At 51.1% G+C, this 10,170-nt stretch overlaps 1 protein-coding gene across 5 annotated transcripts in view; it reads right to left on the bottom strand.

The window, feature by feature from the left end:
- Nucleotides 1–2,964: 2,964 nt before the first annotated feature.
- Nucleotides 2,965–10,170, bottom strand: part of ADCK1 (aarF domain containing kinase 1) — a 100,132-nt gene continuing 92,926 nt past the window's right edge. For all 5 annotated transcript variants that reach the window (XM_016156623.2, XM_036239461.1, XM_036239462.1 and 2 more), the window contains 2 exons: nucleotides 5,051–5,244; nucleotides 2,965–3,707 (listed from right to left, as the gene is read on the bottom strand). In XM_016156623.2, coding sequence (XP_016012109.2) covers nucleotides 3,536–3,707; nucleotides 5,051–5,244 — 366 coding nt within the window. In that variant the 3' untranslated portion in view covers nucleotides 2,965–3,535. The remainder of the gene's footprint in view (nucleotides 3,708–5,050; nucleotides 5,245–10,170) is intronic.

Raw genomic sequence — 10,170 nt, 5'->3', positions numbered from 1 at the left:
GGCAGCCGGTAATGCTAAAAGTGCCATCTCTGAGCCTGGGAGTGGGCTTGGAGCTTGAGGAAATTAACCTGACAGTCAAACAAGGCACCATCCCTTGTAGAATATTCTGAGAGTCTAAGTACCGACATATTTAATGAGCACTTACTAAAAGCCAGGACATCTGCACTTACTCTAAGCTGGGCCCGTATCTGAGGGGCTCTTCATCAAATAGGCCACAGAGTTGGAATTCCTCTCTCCTCCACCTGAGAAAAGGGAGGAGAAACAGCCACGTTGCCCAAATCAAAGAAGCCAACACCTAAATTCACTGAGTAGCCAAGTATTAAAAGAGAAAACACTCTTCAAAGTAAGCTGGTGGTGTCTCCCTGACACATTGTCACTGCTGGGAGAAAAAAGTCACAGGGTTTTATTGCAAAGCACCAAACCCAAATCAATTCATGGCAAGCTCCACAGGACAGAGAAGGGAGCAGAGTAGAGGTCCCACATGGAAACTCATGCAAGCTCTCTCTTAACTGCAGAATAGACTCCAGGAGAGAGCTCCTCCTGCAGCTCTGGGCTCCAAAGATGGCTCCGCCCAGGCCAAGCAGAAGGCACAGAGCCAACAGTCAGTCAATAAAGATGTACCTCGGGCCAAGTGCAAAGGACAAGACGACACCAGGGTGATTGTTACGTGATAAAGAATTTGCCTGGTCTTTGCCCCTGGTTCCTGGGAGAGAACCTCTAACTCCTTGGAATTTTTCAGTGACAGGAGTATCTCTGATATTCATGGTGTGCTCCTTGGATCACACCTGAGTTTGTACTAGATGGCTTAGGATGGGGCAATATCAATCCCATCTGTCTGGGGAGAACAGATTGAGTTCAATCATGTGATCAGTGCTTTAGTCAATCCTGCCTGTGTAATGAAACCCTGGCAAAAACTCTGAACACTGAAGCTCAGTGAACTCACTGATTGGCTAAGAGGGTGGCATGTCCTGATTCCACGGGAGAGGACACGGAAGCTCTGCATTCAGCACCCTCCTAGACCTCGTCGTATGTCTCTCTTCATTTGGCTGGTCCTAATTTGTAACCTTTATAAATCAATGTATCATAGTTTCCTGAGTTCTGAGTGAGTCATTCTAGCAAATTATTGAATCTGAGGGGGTTGGGGGAACCCCCGAATTTGTCGTCAGTTGGTCAGAACTGCAGTGGCCTGGAGACTCCCGAACCTGCAGCTAGTGTCTGAAGTTAGGGCAGTCTTGTGGGGAACTGTGCCCGTAAGCCTGTGGAGTGTGCGCTAGGACCAGGTAGTCAATGTCAGAACCGCATCACAGAGCGTAGGAGCCCAGGGCCACCCGCCACAGGCCCTGGGTACATGCTGAACTCAGTCTGCATTTTCCAGGACGTTTCATCTCCTTTACCTACTCACTTTCCCAACTCCACTGAAAATCCAATTTCCTCTGAAATCAGGGTGTTTGAGACCCAATTCAGGCACATATGGAGGCCCAAGAACAAGTGTGATCCATCTCTATGGTACTGTGGAATAAAAAAGAAAGCATGGTCCATCTCCATCACTCAGCAGCTGTGTGACTTAAGGCAAATTACGAGAACTCTCTGAGCCTCAGTTCCCATCTCTCTCTGATGAGGCTAATGACCCCTTTCCCTCATGAAGTTGATGGGACAATTCGATGATGTAACTTAGTTACAAAGAGCCGAGAATATTCTCTTACACGTGTTGGGCACTCAAAAACCATCAGCCTATTCTCTTCCTATTTTCACTGCCCTGTACCCCAAACCTTTCCAGCCTTTGTACTCTTCCTGGATTCGGGTGTTGTTCGGGTGCTGGGCCCACTGGCAACATGCTGAGGTTTTACATCACAGGCCAGGAGGAAGCCAGCCACTAAAAGTGAAAAGCAAGGAACCATTACTCCGAACAAAAGGGACATTTATATTTACTTCAGTGGCTATAAAAGATACCATAAAAATATAATATGCAGCATGCATCCTCATTATTAATAACAGATATTGCAAATTATTCTCTCAGGTCCCTAGGTGTATCCATCTGGTCACTAAGAACAATTAATTTTTTCAGGAAATAAAGAGATTGTGAATTGTCTCCGGTCAGTAGAAAATCTGTTTGCTGTATGATGAATAAAGAGAATAGAAAAAGAGACTCGAATTCAGGGGTTTTCTGACCCATGAGTTGGGTGAAGTAAGAGCAGAGAGACCCAAAAACAATTACTGTCTTTGAACAAGAGTGCTCAATGAGAGCCTGGACCTGCCACATCCGGGGCAACATGGCAAGGAGAAGGGCCCTGCTCTCCCGCCGGCTCAGAGACCATGCACCTCCCCAACAAACGCAAGCATCCCACAAGCTAGACGTGCCCTCAGAGGGATCCATGGTCCATCCTGGCAGAAGTGTTGGGACATCTGACCCAGTAGCACCTGGAGACCAGACGAACACAGGAGTTAACGCAGGAGTTTGAGATGTCCCAGAAACAGGAGCAGGGGATTGAGCTTGGGGAAGAGCAGGCTTGCAGCAGGCAACAGGTGACACACAGAGTCCAGACAGGTGACAAGGAGGTTTCAGAGTGGAACCCTAGCCACGGCGAGTGAAGTTTGGACCCCAGGCTACAGGACTGTGGGCACTGAATGATAAAAATAAAGGGCTAAGTCAGGAAACAATTTGTAGAACAAGGCAGGTACCAGGTCACAGGGCATGAGGTGAGAAACCAGGGGAACCAAAGTCTGAGGTTTCAGCTGAGCCTCTGAGTTCCTGAACAACTGCGACCAAGGTGTCAGTCTTGGAAGATGAGAGAAACCTACGAGAAGCAGGAAGTAGCCCCACAGTGGCAGGCTGGAGGAATACAGGAGCAAGAAGCCAAGCAGACCACAACGGCATGTGGCATCCAGGTCCGCCCCCGCCTAATGGCCAAAGCAGATTCACACTCAAACTTGAATAAAAATCCCACCAGCCAAGCCCTGCCCTGCAACCCCGAAAGAGTTTTTATTGAAACACAGCACATAAAATACCAAAGGGGTCCCCATGACAGCAGTGAACTCACGGCTGCAACACAGCCTGCCTCGGAGGCCAAGCCACTCGCTAAGGTGCGACGCCTCTGGGGACAGACGACAGCACAAGGTAAGGGGACCTGCTCTCCAGCGAGCTCAGAGACCACACTCCCCTCCAACGAAATCAAGCCTCCTAAAGTTAGATGTGCCCTCAGTGCGTTCATGGTCCATCCTGACAAGGGAAGGGCTAACGGAAGCTGGGGGGGCACCCAACCCAGTGGCACACGGGCACACGTTGCGAGAGGAGGAGCGGACTGTATGCCAGTTCCCTGGACAAGCAGAAAAACATGTCGCATGACTCAGTACGAGGTCCCAAGACAAGGGCTGCCGTGCGGGAGAGGAACTGCAGAGGTGGAGTGTAACGGTGCCATGGACAGCAACGGCGGGGCTCCAGGCCACGATGTGGAGATGTGACTAAAGAACGAGTGAAAAAAAAACCCTTGCCCACCACAGAGTCACACAGAAAATGGGCAGGGGACAGCAAGTCCACTCAGTGTGGAGCAGGCAACAGCCGGCAAAGCAGGGCCAAGACCCAGCGGGCCAGCCGTAACCCCTTCACACGCAGAATGAGTTCATGAAGGTCGATCTGCCATAAGCTGAAGGCCTCACTGAAAGAGATCTGGGTCCTTCTGAAGGACGAACTGGTATTCTTCTTCTTGTGCCTAAAGGAGAGGCAAGAAGAAAGGGAAGAACAAAAGATAAACGGGCAAGAAACACTCGGGATCATTTAGAAAAATGGAAGACGGTAGCTCTGCCAACTCACCAGCTCCCCGCCCCAGGGACGACTCCTGGTTCTGTGATCATACCACTGCCCAGGCAGGAACCAGAGGAACTCAACTATTCCAAGGAGCTTTCCAGATAAATAGGGTAAGCCAGAGCAGCTGTTTCACAGGGCATCAAAGGCCTAGTTGGCCCACTGAGGACAATGTTCCAATACTTCTGTTTTCCCAAAAGTAGAGTTACTATTTATCAAAACAGAATCTCCCCAAAATCAAATATAAAAGCTTTCCCAAACTTTCCCAGGATAAGAGTCACCTAGCAACCTGCTCAGGTGGTCCTAGGATGCTAAGGCTACTTTGGATGCAGCCCAGCTCAATCCCTCTGCACCAAACAAAGGACATGATGAAAATTGGTGTTTATGATGATGACCTATTCAAGACTTCATTCCCTGAACCCTCAGAGAAATAATAAATCATGTTCGGCCCTTTCCCTGTGCAGTCTATTTTGCTCAAATATAATTTGATGTTTGATAGTGGGTGATATATGTGGTCAACTCTCCCTTCACCAGATAGTTGGCTGGAATGACCCATTCCCCGCCTGGGCGGAAGGGCTGGGTGTGGACCACAGCCTAGGCTCCCCCTCTTGGGTGAGAATATTCAGCCACAGCATAGGCTTTCCAAGCATTTGCTACCTTGAGGTAGAAGGGCCTAGAACCTATACTTATCTATCACTACCTCGCTGAGGAAGCTCCCTTCCCTAAGGGTGATGAGGCATCTCAGGAAACCTGAGATCCTGAGAGTGCCTAGAGACTGCTGGCAACACTCTTCCTGATCCCAGCCACACCTGAGACACTTTCCTGAAAATGCTGGCCTCACTGCTTGGCCAGTCCTGGGGAGACAGGTCTCAGGACCAGAGAGAGGTGAGAAGTGCATCAGGGAGTCCTGGTCCCAAGCCCAGGGGACACTTGGATGGGACTGAGACGTTCGGAAAAACAATGTCACTTTACTGAGGGTAAGGATCACCGGGAAAGCTTGACTGGGAGGGTGAGGTCCTAGAATCCACCATCTTAACGAATGCAAGTGGCTCTCAGACCACCCACAACACTGCCCTGAGGCGTCAGGCAGTTCGCTGGAGCTGTTCCTGCCCCTAAGTTCCTTCCAGGGAGACCTGGGGATTGGGACGTCAGGCAGGGCCCTAGGGACCAGTGGAAGACGGAGGAGGCGTGCAGGACCCCTGCCGCCGGCGAGGGAGGTAAAGGGGAGGAAGGGCGGGAGCCCATACTCACTGGGCCAGCGCTCGGATGCAGCAACGCGACATGTTGAGGAAGGAGCTGGCGCTGGCACGTGTGCCCAGGGCAGCTTCGATGCCACGCAGCAGGTCGTTGGTCTTGAAGATGAGCAGCATCTGGCGCGGCACGTGGCTGAGGAGCTGGCTGATCTGGGGGAGGTAGTTCGCCGCGTTGTCGCGGATCTCTAAGTCCTGAGGATGCAACAGGGAGATGACAACAGTTGGGATGAGAAGAGGGGTGGCCGGTGTCTGAGCAGCCCGTGACCTCAGGGGCTGCAAGGAAGCTCCAGGAGGGAGTTCCAGCACCGCTGGCTTAGGGCTTTCCACTAGCAACCTTCCCCAAAGGGAAGCTTAGCACAAGAAGCTTTGTAGCCCGACAAATCTAGATGGGACTTCTCACCCCGACACCTGGCCAAACACCGGACGCAGGACAGGAGCACATCAACAGGGCTCAGGCCTACTCCTGCTGCCTCCGCCGTCCCTGGCTCCCCACGGCCAAGATCACCAATACCCATCCCCCGAATCCCCAAGCCCATTCTGACTAGAATGGGAAATCTACCCCCACCTCAACAACCATTTGATGAGGCTAGAATTTGCTAGCCTCTCGGCCCAGAGGTCCAACTCTGCATTACTCTCCAAGGCTTCTTCACTGGCCATCAGTCTGAGGCCAGGCTTGAAGGAGCCCTGAAAGAGTCACGTCCCCCATCCCCTCAGCCAAGCCCAGGCTGGTGCAGTTCAAAGGTCTGATCTCCCAACCACAACCCAGCTCCAAAGTCCTGCCCATACCTTACCTTACTCCAAATCCCACCAGAGCCCCTGGCAGCCACTGCCTCTTACTGTCCACCATGCTGGAGCCAGTCTCAGCGCATCCGGTGCCCAAGGTCCTGATGCCCCAGAACAGGACCCACCCTGGTACGTAATTCTGGAGTCTGGCTTCCCACACACTTCTCCGTCCCTGGGCTCTGCATGGCTCTGGGCAGATAACAGCCCCCAGTGAGGCTCTGATCCCTTCTCAGTCTCCAGAAAAACAATGGTGATGACAATGACAACAGTCAACACATACTGGGCATTCACCACATGAACATTATGAAAATGCTCGCTTGCGAGTATTAAGTTATTTGATTCTCACAACGACCTGATTAGGCAAGCGTATTACGCCCATTTGAGAGGAGGAAATTGAGGCACTGAGAAGTTAATTTGCCCAAGGTGCACACCTAGTAAGTGAGTCGGGATTAAAACTCAGGCTGCCCAGCTCCCAAGCCCACGCCCTCACCACCAGGCGATACTGCTCACCTCACCGCGGACTATGTGAGCCTGGGCAAGTCCTTTCATCTTTCCCGAGCCAGTGTCCTCAGCTAAAAACTGGGAATGCTAATACCCTCTGTGCCCACCTCCCAGAAGTACCAAGAGGGCCAGCAGCGATAAGGCATGCAGGGGTGCCCGGTGCCAGCCGCAGTCACGAGGGATCCAGCGGTGCTGCCAAAGGCTTCGCCGCCTGGCCGCTTCCGAAGCGTTAGCAGCACTCTCTGCCCTTTCAGGAACACATGTGCACTGCTGATAACTGAGCTGCTGTGCAACTTGAAATGTCCCTCAGGCAGGAGCTATCAGACTGGAACATCTCAGCATGAAGCCAGACACCAAGAGGCTGTCTGCCTCCCTGCAGCCTCCCACCACAGCTGCAGGTCACCCTCCTTGAGAGCCAAGGCCTGATCAAGGCGCTGCTCACCACAGAGACCCCCCCTTTCTCAGCAAGGTTGGGACTAGCCTGGAACAGCCCTCTGAGCCCAAACAGAAAGCACCTGCGCCCACCCGGGCAACCTCACGGGGGCATCGCTCAGAGCAGCACGGCCATCAAGCTTGGACAATCCTGATGGTAATGTCTGCAGTGTACCCCAGTGGGTGCCTACCCGACAGTCAACCCCCCATTATGTTTTGTTAAAAGAATCCCATTTTTGTTCACTTGACCTCTTGGAACTGTGCTCTTTAGGGAGGTGAAGCCCTTGGCGTGGGGGCATCTTTACAGACCTCAGCCAACGCTGGCTGTGAGGCCAACGCCCCTGCCAAGTGACTGGTTTAAGCATAGACATGTGACACAAGTCTGGCCAATGAGACACAAGGAGGTGTCTGCCGGAGAACCTCTGGAAAAGGTTTTCTTGCTCTTAAGAAACGACATACGAGAAAAAATTGCCCTTCCTCCCATCTCTGGACACCACGGAATAGAGACGCAAAGCTTGGCACTGCCGCTGTCACCTTGGGATCATGAAAGGAAAGCCAAGAGGAGAGCAGAGCAGTCAGCACAGAGCCGAGTCTGCCGGTCCCGGCCCACGCACCTTCCGGCTCCTTGTTATGGAGAAAACAAATTCTTAATTGTTTAAGCCACTCTGGGTTGGGAGAACATCTCTTTAATATAATCTTGGAGATTCCTCCAATTCTCAGTAAGACTAGGACTCAGAGCACTGAGCCCTGACATCTCAGAGGCTGAGCTGGCCTAGAGTGGCTACGTTCATTCTCTATCTGGGTTTCTGTACAAAGTGCACAAATGGAGTCCATGTCTCCAGAACCTACACAAACGCCTCTCTGCTGGACCTGGTCCCAGAACTGCAAGGACCTTATAAGAAGATGTGCAAGACAGGACTCCTGCCCTCCAGATACTCACCAACTACAGAGTTCATATAAGTACACAAATAATTAACTCTGAGAGGGAGTATAAGGTGCTTGCCCATGAGTGATACGAATATTCAAGGACCACTTTTGGCAAAGGTAGAAGGCAAGGCTTCCTGAGCTGGAGCTATTTACTCAATTGTACCCCACCCCTAGAACCCCTATGTTGAAATTCTAAACCCAACATGACTATTTGGAGACAGGCTCTTTAAGGAGATGGTTAAAGTTAAGTGAATTCATAAGGGTGGGGCCCTAATCTGATAGGACCGATGTCCTTACAAGAAGAGATACCAGGAGTGCGTACACACGGAAGAAGGGCCAGGTCAGGAGGAAGAGAAAAGGCAGCCAGCTGCAAGCCAGGAAGAGAGGGCTCACCAGAAACCAACACAGATGATAACTTGATCTTGGTCTTCCAGCTTCCAGAACTGCGAAAATACATTTCTGATGTACAAATACCTAGTCGGTGGTATTCTGTTATGGCAACCCAGACAGACTAAGACGGTAGCATTTATGCTGGGTCTTTATGAATGAATAAGAATGTGAAAATAAAGTTCTAACTTAGATAATAAAAACAGATATCACTTACTGAGTACCTACTGTGTGTCATGTGATCCTGTCCAACCCTGTGGCTTTAAATACCATCTACATGCTGAGGACTCCCAAACTGATGCTCAAGCTTGCATCTCTTTGAGCTCCAGGCTTAACTGTCTACAACACCTCTATATGAATACTTAAGAGAACCACTGCTACCCCCAGCCCAAGTATGTCCTCCCAAAGTCTCCCCTATGTCAGGCAGTGGCACTATCCCGCACCCTATAACTCACCCCAAAAAGCTGTGCTGCAACTTTCCCTCCTCTCTACATCCAAGCCAACAGAAAGGCCTCAGTCTTAAGTCCAAAATGCATCTTGGTTTCATCTGCTTCCCTCCACCTCCATGGCCATTAGCATAGTCTAGCCCCCAGCATCTCTGCACCTGGAGTCTTGCCCTAGTCTCCTAACCTATCACCCCAGTGCTCGTCTTGCCCCACTCCAGACAGATGCTTAAAACCGCAAGTCTGAGCATGTCCTTCTCCTGCTTAAAACCTGTCAAACGCTCTGCTTTGTGCTGAGAATTAACTCAAACATCTTCCCGTGGCTTATGAGCCCTGTGTGAGGCTCTCCCTGCCTGGTGCTCCAAATTCTTCTGATTCTACCATCTACCTGACGGCACCCCAGACCACACCAAACTCTTAAAACACCTCAGCTTCAATGTCAACTCCTCAGCAAGCTCTGCTCTGAGCCCCCAATCTACAGCACCCCCATCACAAGCTGTTTCCTCCCTGTACCTACAGCCTGCAATTATTCCATTCAGCTGTTTATTCACTTGTTTACTGTCTGTCTCCCTCAACCACAGTGCAAATTAAACAGGCCTGTCTGTCTGCTCATCACTGGATCCTCATCACCTAGTCCAAGGTCCAGCAAAAAACAAACATTCAATGAGCAAACTTCAATGAGCAAACTTCAGGAGCTATGGGGAGGCGCTTTCCATGCATTAGCAGTAAAGCAGAAATTATCATCCCTACTCAACAAGGAGGGAGATTGTCTCTCTTCTTCTGAGATGACATTCTTTAAAGCTTTGTAAGCCTGGGGCAGCTGGTGGTCATCTTTGCCACCAAGCTTGCTGCGGAATGATGTCAGCTTGGAGGAAAGCAGAACCAAGAGATGACAAGATGTGGCTTCTTTGGTGACATCATTGGAGATGGAACCCAGCCATTCCTAATGTCCCCTACCACAAGACAGCTTGCAGGGTAGGACCCTGAGGCTCAGAGAGGTGATGAGAGCTACCCAAGGTCACACTGCCAGGAAGGGCAGGTGCTGAAACTAGAAACCAGATCTTTCTGAGTGCGTGAGCAGAACCTCATCTCTTGTAGTGAGCCTGAGCCTGTCCACTCCAAGATATGGGCAAGTCTGCGTAAGTCTGGCAAACTGACTGGGAAGACAGAAGCCGATTCTGTGAGGGATTGAGAAGCTTGAGCCAGGAAGAAAGAGCTACCCCAGAAGTCCCTGTGATGGGGCAGCGGTGAGAATGAGAACTGGGAGAAGAAGTTCCTAGGGCTGGTCTCAGCCCAGACACCATGGAACTCCTGTCTAGATCTGATGAAGAAATGAGCTACAAAGAAAGGCCAAATAGCTATTTCACTAAAAACTCTGTAGGGCAATGGGACAAGTGACATTACTTGGGTACCACATGAGAGCCGAAGCACTCTCCCAGGACGGTGCCCCAGAGGAACCACACAGTGGAGACAGTGCCCAGCAGGAGGCAGCAGAAGTGGCGCCAGACTTATTTGTGGAAAGCCCCGGGAGATTCCCGGAAGTCCTGGGGGAGAACCTTGTGGGAGCCTCATGCTCTGTGTGAGCAGGTTGGAGCAACAGCCGCAGAAGTCTGGATCATACGGTTAACATGACCTGGTTCCACAC

The sequence above is a fragment of the Rousettus aegyptiacus genome, unplaced genomic scaffold (assembly GCF_014176215.1).
Source record: "Rousettus aegyptiacus isolate mRouAeg1 unplaced genomic scaffold, mRouAeg1.p scaffold_m13_p_3, whole genome shotgun sequence".
NCBI classification, from domain to species: Eukaryota; Metazoa; Chordata; class Mammalia; order Chiroptera; family Pteropodidae; genus Rousettus; species Rousettus aegyptiacus.
This window is presented reverse-complemented; position numbering and strand designations above follow the sequence as displayed.